Here is a 19,489-nt window from a genome sequence, read left to right as displayed (position 1 = left end):
AAGGAAGTACACACAAGGGGAGACATACATCACATCACATATGTGGGATGAGAAATGAGCCTCCACATGACTGCAATCCAGTTCTCAAGGCTGAGGGTCAGATAAACAGTCTGTCCTTGGATAGTCCGTCTCTGTCCTTGGCCTACAGACTGTCTGGCTGCAGGCTGCTCTCTGGCCTCAAGGGCATTCTCCACAGAGGACAGGAGGCAGCAGAGAAGCTGTGCTCTTGGTCTTTCAAGCATCTCAGCTATGAAGCTGGTGGCTTTCCTCCCTGTTGGAAGTGGGTCTGGTTTTGTCCTGCCTTCTTCCTGTCTTAGCAGTTGCCAGCCCCCTGCTGTTTGGGTTCAAAAGTACAGGCTGAAATGACAGAAGACTTCAACTAATGGGAGCTGTTCTATTCCCAAGAGTCAAGCCACTTCCTCCCTCCAGGAAGAAGATGTATCAATCAGGCCAGGAAGAAGTGACAGGGAGTGGGTCATAGAGAAATTCATAGACCCTAATAAAGAACACAAATGTTGGCAGAGTCATGGGGCAAACCTGCAGAAATAGAAAAGTAGAGGCAACCCCTGCTCTGGTAGAGTGGCATCTTAGAAGGAGTTATTTTCTGTGTGTGCAGCCTCCAGAGGCTATTGTCCTCTTCTGACAATGGCTCCTCTTTCCCCACTGGACCAGCAGAGTGGCCTCTGTTCACAGCCACCAGCAAGCCAACTTCTTACCTCTGCATTAGACACAGACTACCTTAAGAAAATGAGAGATTGTTCTGGAAAATGGCTCTCTGGTAAGGTCCATTAAATATGATTTAGACCTTTTCTTTTATGAGATGGAAGGTCTTACTGTGTGGCCCAGGTTAGCCTTAAACTGGTAGTGCTCCCATATTGGCCTCCTCAGATTATAAAATGTATAAGATTCGAATCTTAAAGGTTTATTTATTTATTTATTTATTTAATGTGTATATGTATGTCCAAGTGCATGTATGTATATAAACACTAGCAAGTTTTTATTATTTTCCTATAGATAAATCTTCAGAAATGGATTACTAGGCCCAAAGATCAATACTTTAAAAAATGACTTATTTTTATTATTTTAAAATTTGGTGTGTGTATCTGTGCATTGGTATGTACATGTGAGTGCACTTCCCATGGAAGCCAGAAGAGGGCGTCAGATCTCCTGCAACTAGAGTTACAGGGCGTTGTAAGCCCTGCTGTGGGTGCCTAGAAACCTGAACATTCACACCTGCTCTTAACTGGTGAGCCATCTCTCCTGTCCCAAGAATCAGATTTGTTTAAAACCTATTTTTTTCTTCAGACACTCAAGTCACTCATTGTGAAGAGGTTCACAATGATTTGTTCATGTGAACTCTTCGTGACTTGCCAACGTTTGCTTAAAAGAAACAAAATTAAAAGAAAAAACAAAAAAGACAGAAAAAATCAAAGACCAAAGCAACCCATATGCAGTACTGACCTGAATCAGGTACTACATTGTCTGTCTATTCTGATATGTAAAGCATGCCCAGCCCCCACCACCACCCCACCACCCGAAAAAAAGAAAGAGAAAACGGAAGAAAAAAAAAAAAAAAAAAAAGGCACCAGCTGGACTAGGCTCCCGTGTAGGCGCGAGCAGCACGTGTTTCTTTGTTCTCATCTGCTGCTCAAGTCAACAGCAGTGCCTGTGCTTCCGCTGGGCACATGGCATCACTGGGGCTGGGGGTGAAAAGTCTGAAAGAAAGGCAGCCATTGGCAAGCCCGCTAATACAGGCTCTATCTTTAGCTGGATGTGAAGAACTACAGGTGTTCATGTGAAGGCGTTAAAGTCGCTTCTGGCTTCCGCAATGATTGACTAAAGGTGTAGGGGTTGGGCGAGGAGACCGGTAGGGGCTGTGGGGGGGGGGCGTGTTGGGGGGGTAGGGTGTTGGCGGCAGATTGTGTAAGCCAATGAACGAGAGCATCCTTCCAAGCAAACATCTTTTGAAAAATTCAGGGTAGAACAATAAACAGGATCCTACTAATACATTTACTGTAAAGTTTCCTCTGCACAATAAATACACACTTCAGATGGTAACTCAGGTGAGCATGTGTCATCTGAGCCCGAACGCCACACAGAAGGAGGAGAGAGCCTCTGCTGTGCCTGTGTATAGTATTCACCTGCCTTGAGCAGCAGCAGCAGCAGCAGCAGCAGCAGCCATAGCAGCAAGAGCAGCAGCAACAGCAGCCTCTGCCTCCGCCGCCACCACTGCTGCCACTATCCTTTGTGGTAGCATGGTGAGCTGCGGGGATGATCTGCATGGGTGCAAATGCAGGGAATGGCAGACAACACAGATCAAAGCCAGCCGAACAATGGCCTCTCACACATGATCAACACCTTACACATGACCAGGGGGTTGGTCCCCACAGGCCCCGTGGCAGCTCCTCAGCCCCCACAGCCTTCAGTGTCTAGCGGCTCAGGCTGCATGGCTCTCGATCCATATCCTGATTCTGGCACTTGCTGGTTACAGTAGCTTGAGAACATTTCCTATTTTGTGTGTGTGTGTGTGTGTATGTGTCTGTATGTGTATAGGTGTGTGTGCCTCAGTTTCCTCATCTATGGAATCGAGAGAACTTCTATGTCTCACAGAACTGCAGGTGAGGCCAGTGGGATTTGTATAACAGATAAAGCACTTTGAGGACTTAGCGAATGCCAGCCCCCTTCTAAGGGCAGGGTGTTGTCTCCCCCGTGCTCTTACAACACTCATCTGGGCCCAATTCACCATGAATTATAGAGCCAGGGCTAGGTCATCGGTCTCTTTGCATATCACCCGGCACAGCACAGCCCAATACATAGTTATCTGCCAACTGCAGTGATAGCCCGTGAGATGCCTCTCTTACTTTATGCTGACTGACTTGATGCCTGTGACCATGCCACTGGCTCTATAATTCATGGTGGATGAAATCGCTATGTTGGGTGAATTAAGCACCACATGGTACATTAGCATTGGGCCCCAGAAATCACAGAGGCTGCTTGATCACATAGATATATCCTACCTGGGATGGGGGTCGTGTGAGCTCACGGCTTCCCTTTAATCCGAAGTCCAGAAAATCCAATTTAGTTGAAAGGGCTGTTTTGTTTATTTCCCCTCGTCGCACACTATGGGAAAGAGGCCGTTCACAGGGAACCAAGCTCACGTTACATAATGAGTGGATGTTGTTTTCCTAACAGTGCGTCTCTCAGCTTTCAAGTGGCCCACTCGTGCAGAACTGATCCGTTATCCCACCTTAACCTGAATAGAGCCTCAGTCCAGGAAGCTGGAATAAAACCTTTTACCCTTTTTCCCCCTTTGTTTTGTCACAAAGAACACAAAAATATAATAGAGGAGGGAGCTGGAGTCACTGAAACTGCCCCCACAGGTGACCGTGGAGATGTGCGTCATGGGTAGGACTCAATGCTGATAAACCCTGAAGCAGCCCCTCAAGCGTTCCCAGGATGAAATGTGTGCCTAACAGCAGTGTCAGAGTCCATGTACCAAAAATTAGTGGATTGAAAGGAAGGAGAGTCACTGTGGCAGTTAGACACTTTGAAGATCCTAGACCAGAAGCCAACAAAGACAATGTTGATCTAAAAATATTACCAGTCAGGCTGGAGATGTAGCTCTGTTGACAGATTGCTCGCTTGCCTAACATGGGTGAATCCTTGACTCTGTTCCCAGTTCTGAATAAACCTGTTGTGGTGGTGCACGCTGTAATCTCTGCATTTGAGAGGGAGATGGGGGCAGGAGGATCAGAAGTTCAAGCCCAGCCTCAGCTATATAACAAATTCAATGCTAGCCTGGGCTACATGAGACATTGTCTCAAAAAAAAAATTCAACATCAATCAATTGCTATAACAAACTTCTATAGATGATTCTAAAAACAAGAGTCAAATATTTCTCAAGCCCCTGTGGAGCATCCACCAGGATGGACCACATTCTGAGGCATTAAATACAACCAATAGAAAGGAATGGAGATCTAAAGTATATGCTTTTAGATCACAACCCAGTGAAATAAGAAATCAACATAAGACAAATGACTACGGGCTGGAGACACGGCTCAGTGGTTAGGAGTGCTTGCTGCTCTTGCAGAGGACCTGAGCTCAGCTCCTATCACCTGTAACTTTAGCCCCAGAAGATCCTATACCTCTGGGCTCTGTGGGCAGTGCCCTCAAGCACACATAACACCCCCTCATATTCATAGAATTAAAAAAACGATAACAGTGTTTGAGGAATAGCTAGAAATCCCCAAAGTCCTGGAGACTGGACAACATGTTCCTAAACAAAGCGTGGATCAAAGCAGTAATGCGGAGAGGAGCTAAGCGTATTTTGAAGCAAGTGAAGATTCATCTCATTGAAACTTGTAGGATACAGCGAATGCAGAACTATAGTGCTGACTGCAGATCCTACACAGGAGGATGTAGAGCAGGCACTGCAGGTTTTCATCTCATGAGGTGAGGGGAGGGAAGAGGAGAGGGGGGACAGGAGGGAGGGGGAGGGGGAGGGGGAAGGGGAGGGGGAGGTGGAGAGGGGGGAGGGGGAGGGGGAGGGGGAGAGGGGGCGGGAGAGGGGGAGGGGGAGGGGAGCGGGGGAGGGGGGAGGTGGAAGGGGAGGGGGAGGGGGAGGGGGAGGGGGAGGGGGAGGGGGAGGGGGAGAGGGGGACGGGAGAGGGGGAGGGGGACGGGAGAGGGGGAGGGGGAGGGGAGCGGGGGAGGGGGAGGGGAGCGGGGGAGGGGGAGGGGAGCGGGGGAGGGGGAGGGGAGCGGGGGAGGGGGAGGGGGAGGGGAGAGGGGAGAGGGGGAGGGGGAGGGGAGGGAGAGAGGGAAAGAAGCAAAATCCCAATTGAATAGAAGAATCATAACTTTGTTTTGGTTAGTGTTTCCCTCTAGGTGTCTGAAAGTTAGTTATTTGTATAGGATGAGACGTTTCCGAAATTTCCACCAGCACCCCCCAAATTGCAGAGTCGAGGCCCATGTCTATCACCTGAATCCTGAAACCAATCTGAATGGGCCGGAGATGACAGTCTTTCTGAAGTTTTGTTTTAAACCTCAAAACCAACTTTAGTGTTTTCAGTCTTGCTCTCCTCACTAATGGATGGATCTTAATTTGTTTTAACACAGAAAACAATGTCATGTCTTAAGCTGCTTAACTTCCCTTTGAATGCCCAATTTAATCTATGTTCCAGCAAGATGTACCAGGCTGGCCTAGGGGCCCAAGTATGCCAGGGCAGATGCTACATGCTCTTAGCTAGAGGGAAAATGGGAAGGAAGACAGTCTCAGTTCCCAGAATGTCCCACAGAGGATGGCAGTCCTGCCATATGCCCTCCAGAAAGCCCAACAGTGACAAAAGCTAGCAAGGATGTAACCAGGTTCCCTTGGTCTTTTGGGGCAATGAGATGCAGTGTCCACCAGACTCTAGCTAAACAATAGGGTGAAGGGATCCTCCCCTCTCCAGAAGAAGTATGGGGAGCATCCCTGGATCACCACAGAAGTGGCAGGAGATGGAACTCTTATCACAAGGGTGAGCAGGGGAGGGCATCCTCTGGGATACACAGCTACCTTCCAGTTCCCAGTCATGCCCCAGTTCCTGGGAGCGATCATACACTCTAGTCCCTACAAGGGTGGTGCATTATAGCCCCAATCCTGAGAACTGTGGGGCAGAACAAACACCGCAGACAGACCCACATCTCTTACGAATGAATTGGCAAAATGGAATTTGAAACCAATAAAGGCAGAAGAAATTATCCAGTAGCCAACAAACAGCAGAGGCATTATTTGACAAAAATGAAAAAAATTCGACTTTGACCTCAAACCCAAACACATTTTCCAAAAGAATGAAGATTCAGACCAGCAAATGAAAAAGCCCAAGAGAAAATGACACGCGGAATGGCTGTAGAAAAGCTCTTTATACCCCCAGCTCTAGGCTTTACCACAGCGGAAAGCACCCAGGAATTACAAGCAGATTCCAAACCCTCATAAACAAAAACAAAGATGACACCACAAATTCATAAGTCTAAATACAACACACACGTCTAAAAGGCAAGATGGTAAAAAGACTTAATGGACAGTGTAGAAAACTGTTTACGGTTCAATAAGAAAATAACCAACCCCAACATAGACACAAGAAAATCAGCTCAGCCATGCTGAAATCCCATGAGAGATGAACAAAAACAGTTTGGTCACATTTCACGAGGCTTAGAAGTGATGGCCATCACCACAGACAACTCTACAGAGAAGCAGGCATTCACACACAGGTGATGGAAAAGCAAGTGTGTTCAGCTTTTCTGGAGGCCAGGTCACATTAAGAGAAATGATTGTGAATCTTGGGGGCTGGAGAGAGGGCTGAGTAGTTACATACATTTTGCTGCTCTTGCAGAGGACCTGGGTTGGGTTCCAAGTGCCTATCTTGAGTGGCTCACAACCTAACTCCAAGAACTTTCAGGTCTGCATATTTAAAATCTTCAAAACTCCCCACGTCCATCAGTAAGGGGCAGATAATGAAATGACTAATATGATAGGACACCTAATAGCCATCAGATGGATGTATAGCTGCATCTGTACATTTGCAAAAGTATCGTCCTTGTGCACGGTGATGGATTTTAAAACAGAGTCTCCCAGTTACCATTTTTGATGGAAAACAAGTAAGTTTACAAATATTTATATTCGGGTCCAGGAAAAGGGCAGGTAGTAAAATGCAGTAGGCTGAGGGTCTCTGGAGAGTCGTGTTGGGAGTGTTTTTAGATTCCCTTGTTTATGGATTCCTGTTTCTGTTTCCTTTTGGAAAAAGACTCAGCAGGACTTAATGAGGATGGCAGAGGAGCGGTCCTGGCCAGCCCACCTGGGAGGTGACAGTCACAGGGACATGAGCACCTGGAAGTGGCCCATACCTTAGCTAGCACCAGGGATGTGTGTGTTGAGGGGTTTTAGAGGGCAGGGAAGCGGAAGTTGAGGCTGAGAGGGAGTCCGAATCCAGGCGGAGTCTTCATCTGGATGACCTATGAGTTGACCTCACATCCCTGAAAAAATGATCAGGCTCCAGGCTGGCTTTCATCCCAATGTAGGGACCCATGACTCATCCTCCAACCTTAATTATAACACCTAGGTCTGCAATGTGTCTAAAACATCTGTCATTGTTTAAATCTGCTACAAGGATAAATACAGCTCACAAACAGGCCTGAGGACACCTTCCTGCAGTGCAAAACCAGTAGGTCAGAAACCCATGCCAGCAAGAAGGGTTCAAACCTCAAGTTCGGTGGCATGTCAAAGGACAGGTCCTGTTCTGCTATCACACAGGGCCAGCTCCTCTGCTCTTTCTTTAAAGCCAGCCAAAGTCTCCTAAGTCTGTGTGTTTCTTGCCAGTTGCCCAGCAGTGAGAAGGGAGCTGTGTACCATGGCCAGCCTCTCATTCATCATTGGTGGCAGGTCCTGTGCCACTGTGTTCTGAATTCCATGTAGCCAGCTAATCCTCGGAACCTCTCATGGGTACAGTAATGACACAGAAAGCACTTTAGCTTGGGAACAATGACTAACGGCTGGTGAAGACATGGCTGCCCTCTTGGTTCCCAGAGAATTGCTGAGTTACCTCATTCAAACTCAAATGAAAGGCCCCCAAGAACCCAAGCTGAAGACAAGCTCTCACTTCAAGGGCCTAATATTTATGCCTGGAAGTACTGATCACAAAAATTAAGAGAAATTAGACCAATAAACAAAACCGGCAATAACCCTACACCCTACCCCTGGCTGTGCTATGGTGGCATCCAGTAGACACAGCAGCACTGAGAGAATACTAAGCTTTTTAAGGCTTAAGGTGGGATTGAGACAATGGCTTAGTTAGCAAAGGGCCTGCCTTGCAAGCATGAAGACTTGGGTTCAATCCAGAACCTCCATGTAAAAACAGCCAGGCATGGTAATGCATACCTGTAATTTCAGTCATGGGGAGGTAGAAGCAGGAGGATTCCTGGGGCTTATTGGTTAGCCAGCCAGCCCGATCAGTGAGCATCAGGACAGCGAGAGAAACCCTGTCTCAAAATACAAGGTGAGGGCTAGAGGGATGGCTCAGTGATGAAGAGCATTCACTGTCTTCCAGAGGTTCCAGGTTCAGTCTCCAGCACCAAAATGGCAGCTCGTGTGCATCTGGTAACTTTAATTCCAGGGGGACATGACACCTGTTTCTGGTCTTGACGGGCACTGCACACATGTAGTGCACATACATAAAAACAGGCGCACACTCGTACACATAAAATAAAAATAAAATTTAAAATAACTTGAAAGAATTCAAGGTAGATTGGTTCCTAAGAAATGACACCAAAGGTGACCTCTGACCTCCACATGTAACAGCACATAGACACACAGGCTTAAAGCATGCATGCGTTACTTATCAGACCCTGCTGGAAATCATCTTGCCAGGTACCCTTCAAATCAGAGGTAGTAGACTGATAACTCCATTAAAACATGGTTGTTTACCTGGACTTACAGGAACAGCATCAACTATGAAAAAATTCCCTTGAATTTTATTTAATGATTTAAAAGACATTTCCTCCCCCAATATCATCAAGAGAAACAATTTTTAAAATCTATTTTCTTCAGGGGCCCTGGTGTTAACTTGCTAAAGAGCAGTTTCTAAGGAAAACGTTAAAATAAAAGACCTGTTTGTAAATCCATCCTAAAGTTTTAGAAACCAGAATTGAATAGTCTAAACAACAGTTCTAATTATCAAAACTGGCTTAAGAAATAGTGTCAGTCAGTGTTCTATTGCTGTGGAGAGAAACCATGACCAAGGCAACTCTTATAAAAAAAACTGTTTAATTGGCGAATAGTGGGAGGATGGTAATACTCATGGTGTTAGAGCCGTAGCTGAGAGCTATATCCTGCTCCACTCCACAGGCAGAGAGAGAGAGAGAGAGAGAGAGAGAGAGAGAGAGAGAGAGAGAAACACACAGAGAGAAACACACAGAGAGAAACACACAGAGAGAGAAACAGAGAGAGAGGCACACACAGAGAGACAGAGAGAGAGACACACACACACAGAGAGACAGACAGACAGGCAGACAGAGAGAGCAAGAGAGGGAGATGAGAGAAAGACAGACAGAGAGAGACAGAGAGAGGGAGACAGACGGAGACAGACACAGAGAGAGAGCAAGAGAGGGAGACAGAGAGAGAGACAGACAGAGACGGAGACAGAGACAGCAAGAAAGGGAGAAAGAGAGGGTGAGAGACAGAGAGAGAGAAGAAAGAAGAGAGAGAGAGAAAGAAAGAGAGAGAGAAGAGAGGGATTGAGAGGGAGAGACTGGCATGGGCTTTTGAAACCTCAAAGTCCATCCCTAGTGACACACTTCCTTCATTAAGGCCACACCTCCTAATCCTTCTAATCCTTTCAAACAGTTCCACTCCCTGCTGACTAAGCATTCAAATATATGAGCCTATGGTGGCTATTCTTGTTCTAATCCCCACAAATAGGAACCTGGAACCAACCACTGAAGAAGGGCCTGGAGCCACATGGATCCAACATTCACTTTACTCTTCCATGGGATTATCAGTTTCTACATTAACCTTCAGCTTAAAAACATGGGATCTTTCAAAAGCTGTTTTATAAAATATACTTAAAGCTAATGTCTAAACCTGAGAGCACTGGCTGCTTAACTGCAGTTCAGTTGTCAACACACACACACACACACACACACACACACACACACACACAAGGCTAGCTCACAACCACCTGTAACTTCTGGCATCAGGGGATCTGACGCCCTCTACTGGTTTCTATGGGTACCCACGTATATAGCATATGCAAACACACAGTAAGTTACAACAGTAAGTTACATGTGTCACAACTTACAGTTGTCAGGGAATCTGAAGCCTTCTTCTGGTCTTTATGAGTACCCACATATATGGCATATGTGAGCACACATACGTATACAAATAAAAATACAAATAAATTTTAGAAAAAAAAATGCAGAGTCACTTCACAGTGGATCAAACCTAGCAATATTTACAGAGTAATGTCATACTGATGACGATGTTTATTTCAAGACTTGAAGGATTGTTTTAACATAATTGAATCAAGCATCCTAAAAATATTTGAACTTCAGCTCAAATTATTTCTTCTTGCTTTGGAAACCAAGAAAAATAAGCTGAATCTTAGTGAGTTATAAAACATGTATTCTATATGTATACCTAAACAAATATAAAGCCAAAAACTCATAAACATATACCTATGAAAGAATACCCAAGAATATCTACCGCTCTTTAAAAAAAAAAATGTTGTTTTTCAGGGACAGAGAGATGGGTCAATGGGGTATTTGTTACCATGCCTGCAAACCTGATTTTGAGCTTGCAGGACCCACACAGTGGGGAAAACTGACTCCCACAAGTTGTTCTTTAATCTCCACATTCACAGATGGTTAGGACACCTGTAACTTACTGTTGTAATTGTGTGTTTGCATATGCTGTATATGTGGTAACCATAGAGACCAGTAGAGGGCGTCAGCTTCCCCTGACTCCACAGTCACAGTGTCAGGTGAGCATTAATTAATTAATTAAGTAAGTAAGTAATTGGAACTAAACCTTTTAAATCTTGTTCTTAAAATCCCAGTTGACACCATAAAGTAAAAAGAAGATAGAAACAACAGATAAGAATTTGGAAAAGCAGTGGCGGGCTTTATCAAGAATACATCTACTTGAAACTCTAAAGGAATCCACTGAAGGCATTAGAGTTGGCAAAATCTGTTAAAACGTAAGTCAGAAGCTCTTATGTGTCACACAGACATCAAGATACCCTAAACAGAACAGTACGAGGTGGGGATGAAGAAGAGTCTTGGAATACGTGGCTGATAAAGGCTTGTGGACAGAAATGCTTTTTCCATGAAAAGAATGATTGATTGATTCAAAGTCACTATAAAAATGTTAATACCTATACATGGAGGCAACAAATAGCCAGTGTGGATGCATGGATTTGCCTCACTGAATGGCAAATGTGAGAGCTTGGCTAAGATCTTTTTCTCCAACAAATGTTAAATCTAATCTGTGGTGTTCTAGAAGACTAAAGAAAGTGAACCTCTGGAAACAAGATGGAAGCAAGGCCAATTTCTGGAAATTTATCTTTAAAAAGTCAAAGATGAATCCAGCATTTCTGTGGAGATACGTCTGTTGTATGGGTTGAATTTCTTGACTTTAATTATTTGTTTATGCATATGTGTGTATTTCCATATGGGTATATGCACAGAGGCCAGAAGAGGCCGTCAGATTCCCTTGAATCTGACGTGAGAGATTCCCTTGAGCTGGGGTGAGAGAGCTGGAATTATTGGTGGCTGTGAGCTGTTTGGTGTGTGTGCTGGGAACTGAACTTGGGTCCCTTGTAAGAACAGCAGATGACCTGAACCACTGAGTCACCTCTCCGGCTCTGACTTTCTAGACTTCAGACATTACAAACTTAATAAATGTAATATATGATTATTATTAAAAGTTAATCAGTGCCTGAGGATGCATGTATGAGTCCCCAAGTCCAATCCTTATTACCACAAAAGTTTTCAAAAGACTATTTTAAACCAAGGCACTGTACAATACGCTCAGCTCAGGAACTCACCTTTCAAGTTTGAGCGTATTATGAAAACACTCATTAGGCAGCTGCCCAGTGAATCACTGCCGTGAGGACAAAGGGGATGACTCTCTTAAATAACTCCTGCATCCCAACAGTCCAACAGGCAGCATCTTTGCCTTTCTCTCCCTGCTTATTTACAAGCATTTCTGCAGCACAGGCAGAAAAGCTGGACAGGGTATATTCTCAAGTTATGCCCACTAGTACCTGATGGGACACTATGACCATAGTGACTTCCAAAAGGTGTCCTATCACTTGATATTCCCAACATAAAACATACGGATTATTGTTAACAGTGAGCTATAGGGGGTAAAAATCCATAAGGTCAATGTCCTTGAAAACAGGCTACACTATAGTGTGATCATGTGTTTGTGCTGTATGTGTGTGTGTGTGTGTGTGTGAGGGGGGGGGATCTCAGCTACTACACATTAGTATGTATCAGTTGAGAGTCATATCAAAGTGTTTATTATAAACGATCAAGCTACTCAAACAGATAAAAATATCATGAGCCCATTGGGATTCATATACTCTGTCAACACTGACCCACACTCCTGCAGTGGGCTTGAATGCAGTGTTAATTGTGGTTTTGTTGTGGTGGTTATCCAAATACCTCTCATACTCCTCTTAATATTCCAAATATTCCAGAGTAAAAAAAAAAAAAAAAAAAAAAACCCAAGTTTTTGCAGTCATAAAGACATGCCAGAATTTTATGCACGTGTGTGTGTGTCCTCCATGTGGCATCACCATGGAGGTCATGGGACAACTTTAAGAAGACTCTCCAGCTCTCCCTTCCATCTTTTGTGAGTTTGGGGGAATTGAACTCAGTTCATCAAGTTTTCATGGCAATCCCCTCTACCCCTGATTCATCTCACTGGCCCCATAATCTATGTTCTAAGTCAACAGGAAAACAACATCCCAAAGAAGAGACATGGGAATTTACACAAAGCCACCCCACCCCGCCCTTGATTATCAAATAAAGAACTGTCTGGGATGGATGTTGACAACTGGGCTGGTGTTTGGCAACCAAGGTCTATTTGGAGTGTCCTGGGTAGACATTCCATGAGGTCATGCTGACAGGTATGAGATGAAGAACATGGAGTCTGGCAACGGCGGAGCAGAGGACAGAGACACTGGCCTACAGGATCCCAGGCACACTGTCGGGCTGAGGCTCCTGCCATTGGTTTCCCAGGCAGACAAGGTGAACCCGTGGAAGATTAAAGTCAACAGCCAAGCACAGCAGGCTAAAGCAGTGCCCATCCATCCCCTTTTGAGGAAGCCTTGACCATCTTTGTGTCACTGAAAGCCTTTTGTGGTGAGAGGTTTCCAAGTAATTGAGGGCAGAACTGGCCAAGACAGCGCACGTCCATAACCCAGCTCCCAGGAGGCAGACGCAGGAGATGGTGAGTTCCTGGGCTCTGCAGAAAGAGCCTGTCTCAATCCACCCTCCCAAAAATACTAACTGCAGCAGAGTTCAGAATTCACTAGACTAGGACATGACTCCATGAAAAACAATTGTTTTTTCAGGCTTAAAACAAGCACACCAGAATTACGTAGAGCACAGGTTTCAATGAGCTTCTGGCCTTTCCCAGTCCCAGATAACAATTTTTATTTCTTTTCTTTCTTTTTTTTAAAAATGATTTTAATTTTTTTTTAATCAGTTTCCCTGCATGTATGTCTGCAAGAGTGTCAGATCCCCTGGAACTGAAGTTACAGACTATTGTGAGCTGCCATGTGATTGCTGGGAATTGAACCTGTGTCCTATGGAAGGACAGCCAGTGCTCTTAACCACTGAGCTATGTCTCCAGCTCCAGTTTTTATTTCTTAAGTCATATTTAATACAACACATTCATAATGCTTTGAAAGAATTAGCCAGGGTGGTGGCACCTGCCTTTAACCAGGCATGTCTGTGAGTTCAAGGCCACCCAAGTCTATATAGTGAGTTCTACCCTAAAGAGAAAGGTGGGGTACTTAGATGAGAGTGTGTGGGTACCTAGATGAGAGTGTGTATGTCAAGGGAGCAGCATTTGAGTTGCTGCTTAGAGGTAACTCTACCAGCTAGATTTCTGGCTTTTCTGGTTTTAGGAAAGATTTTTGTATTTTCTATTTGCATACAAGGATACTCAAGGGTTAGAGAGATGGCTCAGTGGGTAAGAGAGCTCACTGTTCTTACAGAGGACCAGAGTTCAGTTTCTAGTACCTACAATGGGTGGCTCAAAAAGACCTGTGACTCAGGCTCCAGGGCTTAACATCATCTTCTGGCTTCTGTGGGTACTACACTCACGTGTGTGTGTGTGTGACACACACACACACACACACACACACACTTTTAAAATTCTTAATAAAAAGAATACCCAAACCAAAATCCAGTGGGAAAGTCTTATCTATCTATCCTTTACAATAGAATAAAGTTTATATCTTATCACAATATGATCAGAAATATTTGAAAAAGCTATATATAGTAAGTCATTTTTACAATTGACAAGGAAGATGACATGAGCCACTGGCTGCTCTTGCAGAGGATCTGGGTTCAATTCTCAGCACCCATATGGTGGCTCACAATCCTCTGTAACTCCAGTTCCAGGGAAGATGACACCCTTGTGGCCTCCTTGGGCCCTGCATGCATATGGCCCTCAGGTATACATGCAAGCAAAAAACCCATACACATAAAAATAAGTAAAAATGTAAAAATGGAGAGTGTGAAACGGTTGGTATGGTAAGCTGATTGTTTAATAGCACAGGCTGTAGGCAAGGCAGAACTGTGGACTCTCAGTAAGATTCCAGCTCTGCCCTGGCTGGCAGCACAGTCCAGAGCAGCTTTAATGAGAGCGCTTGAGTCGGCAGCCACACTTACAAGCATGAGGACGGCTCTGAGGCACAGGGCAGTTGGTTAAGGCAGAAGGTCCCCAAAGCACATGAGGAGCAGGGGTTTTTGAAGAGCCACACAGCCACACAGGTCACACCTGGGAACTCACTGAGCATGCAAGCCCCTCCACCTGCACTCACCAGGCCTCCAGATGGTTCTGACATAAGCATACTGATGTAGAAGATGTTAGTAAAGTTTTTAGTGTGGGATGACCTGATGCCTGCCTGCTTTAGAGGGCAGTGTGGTGACTAGGGCCTTGTTCCAAACACATATTGCAAAGGTCCTTGGAGATCAGGCCAATGGAAAAGTCATCTGTTTGTCATGTGTTACCATAGTAACAATAGTGCAAAGCATCATTTACTCCTGTAAGAAACGTCTCCCTTGCAAGCGGAATTACTTAGAGAAAGATTACCTTGTCTTGAGGAGACCAAATGTTGGAAGAGTAAATAGGGTCACCAAGCTTGCCAACATCTATCTACACCTCTCCAGCCCTCACTCTTGGGGAGCACGCCCTAACTGCCCGTTATGGAAGGCATGAGTCTTCCTCAGGCGGACAGTGGAAGTCTGAAAGATGACATTTCCACATAATGTCACCTAAAACACCTCAACATGAATCTAAAACAAAGATCACCCTTCCGTCTATGACAGCCTTCCTGAGGTCTGAAGGCAGTCTTAATTTATGGAAAGTGCTAGCAAAAGAGGCCTCATCTCTGTGTTAGAGAGACCATCTCTGTCATCAAAATCAATTTTATTTTCAGTATAGCCTTTATTTCCTTTGCAGTGGTAGAGCTTAGTGCAAGCCAGGCAAATGGCTTTACCTTGGAGCTACACCCCCAGCCTGATTATCTTTATGGTTTGTAAATCTGGTGACCATCTCATCTGATGTCCTAACAGCCTCTGAGATGGGCTGGCTTTATTATTCCCACTTTACAGAGGAGAAAACAACTGGCCACTCAGTACTACAGAGTAGGCATAAGTGCTTGACATAAAATGATTTGTAATGTGCCAAAGAATGCCTGGATTTGTTTGAATTTGTTGTCTGCCAGGTGACACTGAATAGGGTCAGGTAGGGTTTCTGGCAGAGACAGGGTGAGGAGCTTGAGGCTTGGCTGGTGATCTGTGGGTCATGAAACCCACATAACCTGCCGTGACATCTAGAATTCTTTGAGGTCCCGACTGCCAACAACAAAGGGAGGGGTGGCATTAAGGTTAATTAAGCTCTGACCGCATACCAGACATTAATCTGTAGGTATCAAGTCTATCCAATATCCCTCTTAACATACCCATTTCACAGACAAAACAAGGCACAGATGATCTAATGCCAATAACTTAACCTCTTGTTCCCTTGGCACAGAGGAGGTACCATGCACGGGAGAACTCCGCCTGGGGTGGCAGCCATCACAGGAACTTGGATCATGTTTTCAAAGTTGGCCTTTGGGCCACATCCCCCACACTCTGTCCCCCAGAAGAGGAATACATGTCAGGATCCGATCCCAAGCTTCCACAGACAGCATTAACAGCCAGGTCTCTCTCAGACGAGCCTAGGGTTTTTTTTAGACTGCGTTTATCGATGTAACACTGGCTGATTTGCCCGGAGCTGTCTAAGAAAAATCAGAGAGGCAAAGAGCTTCAGAGGAAATACCACAAATTAAAGACGCGTGGGAGGCAGCCGTTTGAGTAAAGGCACAAACCTAACAGCTGTGATTTGTCTTTTAAAGAGTATTGAGTAAAATGGAATCCTCACTGCTGTGAATTAATCCCCTCCCCCAGTTTAAACTACTCTTTCTGGAACAGTACAAGCCAGCTATTAGAGATCGGTCAATAATCTTACGGTTATCTTTTTTTTTCTTTCTCTCAAAGAAGGGAGCAGAGAACAAGCTGGATGGTACACTCAGGCGAGGAGACAGTGTGGGGTCTGCTCCACGCTGAGTTAAAGGGGCTGGGAGGGCAGCTGTCAACAGCTGCCAGGAGGAAGCACTGCTCTCATCTTCACTGAATAAAACACCCTGCCATCAGAGAGCTCAACCACAAGAAATCCAACAGTGAGTTCTAGGGTTTTTTACACAGTCGCTCCTCAAAGCCACAGCCCCAACCCCAGAGATGGGACTAGTATGTTGACCACAAGTGAAATGACCTTTCACATCTGCACTCCTTGGTCTTTAATAAGGCTGGCCCACCTAGGACAGTGGCTCTTTGCACCTTCTTTCTTTGTCTGTGAAATGGGAACAGGATGACTCCTTCTTCATGAAATGAGCGTGCAAACCAAATGAGTAAAGGAGCCAGAGCTGCTTGGCAACACCAGGCAAGCATCCACAGGGTTCTAGCTAGTAACACTATTTGGGGGGGGGACGATGACGACAAACATTTGGGTGGGGAAACAACCTGCAGGCTTCGCCCCCCCACACACACACCCCATCGTCTGCACATTCCACAGCTTTAAATCATGAAGCTTTCATATACGAAGTGAAAATCAACGATAGAATACACCTGAAAGGCAGCTCTTATAAAAAGTGAGGAACTCTTCCCATAACTCACTTCTGGTGAGGGCAAAGCTGGGCGCATCTCAATGTGTCCCCTCCTGCTGCAGAGGGAACCTTTCTAATGCAGGATTGTCAGAGACCTGTGAACCCTTCTTCACCTTGGCTATGACAGGCTGCTGCTCTGGGCATATTTTGGGTCTATTGATCCTATAACAAGCGTCTTACTTTATAAGGCTTTAATTATTAATAGTTAATTAGAACCAGGTTCTCAGGTAGCCCAGGCTGGTTTCAAACTCACTATATAGCTGAGGGTGGTATTATGATTCTACTGTTTCTACCTTCTGAGCACTGGGATCACGAGCCCGGCTTTACATGGTACTGGGGAGCCTTCCCGGGGTTTGGTACCTGAAGTACTCCGCCATCGACCTACAGCCTCAGTCTCCTTACAGAATTTTAAATGCTGAAAATATGAGACAGAAAGATTCACAAGGCGGCAGCAGTGACTGGGACGCCTGGGTACTTCAGTCCACTCTGTCAAACAGACTGCACCAGGTAGCTGCGAGTAGGAAGACACACCTGCTAGCTTAGCAGCCGCAATTCTCTCCCACCACCCAGACACGGGGGATGGAGGGGGGACGATTGTCCCCTCCCCCACCCGCGTATCTGTCCAAGAACCAACTCAGAAGAAACTGGTTACACTCCGGTGTCACTCCCGCCTCTTCTGACAGGAACACCAAGGCTCCCAAGGAAGCTCATTAACAGAACAATCCGCACGCACGCGCGCGCGCACACACGCACACAAACACACACACAAATCACAAACCCACCCAACACCTAGGAGAGCTTCAAGTCGAAGGCTAAGGGTGCCGGTGCGCAACGTGGGCTCCCGCCCCCAGGGACACGAAAGGGACTCAGACCAGGGACACCCAGGGGTTGCACTGGGACAACCGGCGCTCAGGCGGCTTTGGAGAAGCCGGGCTCAGCGACAGGCAGGTAGGCAGGAGGGCGTGGGCACCGGCGAGCCGACGCCGCGCAGAGTAAAGTTCAAGCCGGATCTCACCGCCGGGCGGCCACCTCGCTAAAACTGCCCCCCACTTCACAGTTCTCGGTGACTACGGGTGGCTCGCACGCTCCCACCCACTCCAAGCACCCGCCTCTCTTCTGCTCTCCCAAGCGGACTCAAGAGCACAGCAGAGATCAGGCTGGAGCGGGCCCGGGGACAACCGGTGTTGCCTACGTACCCAGCGCTAGCAGAGCGAGCTGTCCGGTCGCGGGGACCATCTTCCGAGCGCAGGGCGCTGCAGCCACCGCGCTCTCTGCGGTTGGCGAGTGGCCGCGCGCCGCCGCGGTGTGCGCGGGGGAAAAAGGCGCAGGCGATAGGGCCGCCCCCCGGCGCGCGGGCGGAGGGACGACCGCGCCTCCCGGTGGCACTGGCCGGCGCGCTGCCCGCGGCGGAAACGGGAAAGAGGTGGAGGTTCCCGCCACCTCTCTGCCTTAGGCGACAGGGGCGAAGCGGACCACCCTCCCGCGATGGGGCGCCCCCGAAGGCGCAGGGGTGGGGACTGGGAGCCGGGGGGCGGGGACCTGCGCCCCGATCGCGACAGCCAGTCACCACCCTGGGCCAAGGGCCAGGCAGGAAGCGCCGGGCTTCAGACACCTCCCTGCAGTGCTCGCGCCCAGGGTCGCCGCCCGAGTCCCCTGAGCAGTAGCCGCGTTCAGGCTGTAGGCGGCGGAGCAGAGTCGTCCAGGATCCAGTCACCTGTGTCAGGGGCTTCTCCAAGACAGTCTTGAGCAGGAGCCTGGAGACCCACGAGCCTAGCTAGCCACCTGACCAAAAGAAAAGAAAAGCGCTCTCTCCCTCTCCGTACGTAGTCAACCAAACACTCATTAAAATCGAATTTCCACCTGTGTCCCCATTCTTGCCGGCCCTGGGACGCCTGCCACCAACTAGGGGCAAAGACACTCTGCGTCCCCAGATACATTGTGAAGATCAGGGAATCTCTGAGGAACTTAATCTCGCATCAACCCTACCGTCCCAACTGCTTCGGGGGATGCAGGAGCCGGAACAAGAGCTGGCTTTGGTACAATTAAGTGCAGAACAAAGGAGGAGCGTGTGGTGGGGGTCAGCTAGCTGGCCCGTTCAGGGGTTGTGTCTTTGAGATGGCCCCTGAATCTGAACTATGAGATGGGAACACACGAAGGGAAGACTCTTTCGGGTAGAGAAAGGATAGCGTGTGGGCGTGTGTGGGGCACATCCATAGGAGACAGTAACCCCAGGAAGACCCCAGAGAGAGTAGTCAGGCTGACCCCTCTCCTGCTTCCTGCGAGAAGACCCACTCTCCTAGCCGGTGGAGCGTTGGTGGTGTTTTGGCCTTGGGATCCTCTTGCTGTCTCCTTAGCTAGATGCTCAAAGTCTCAGGGTTGGAAATTCCAGTTTATTCTAAGAACAGAGGACCTCAATTCCAAAAGAAGGCCCAAGCCATTGGCCCCAACGTGTGGGTACTGTGCTAATTAATCATCTTTCTGTTATCGAGACAAAATGCACGCTCGGTAAG

At 46.9% G+C, this 19,489-nt stretch overlaps 1 protein-coding gene across 1 annotated transcript in view; it reads right to left on the bottom strand.

The window, feature by feature from the left end:
* The window catches only part of Tgfa (transforming growth factor alpha), a 78,212-nt gene extending 59,296 nt beyond the window's left edge, over window positions 1-18,916 (bottom strand). The window contains 3 exon segments of the mRNA XM_034512567.3: window positions 18,176-18,266; window positions 18,268-18,733; window positions 18,840-18,916. Coding sequence (XP_034368458.3) covers window positions 18,176-18,266; window positions 18,268-18,733; window positions 18,840-18,916 — 634 coding nt within the window.
* Between the last annotated feature and the right edge of the window lie 573 nt (window positions 18,917-19,489).

This window comes from Arvicanthis niloticus, chromosome 9 (assembly GCF_011762505.2).
Source record: "Arvicanthis niloticus isolate mArvNil1 chromosome 9, mArvNil1.pat.X, whole genome shotgun sequence".
In the NCBI taxonomy this organism is placed as follows: domain Eukaryota; kingdom Metazoa; phylum Chordata; class Mammalia; order Rodentia; family Muridae; genus Arvicanthis; species Arvicanthis niloticus.
The sequence above is the reverse complement of the archived record's forward strand: the minus strand, read 5'-3'. Positions and strand labels throughout refer to the sequence as shown.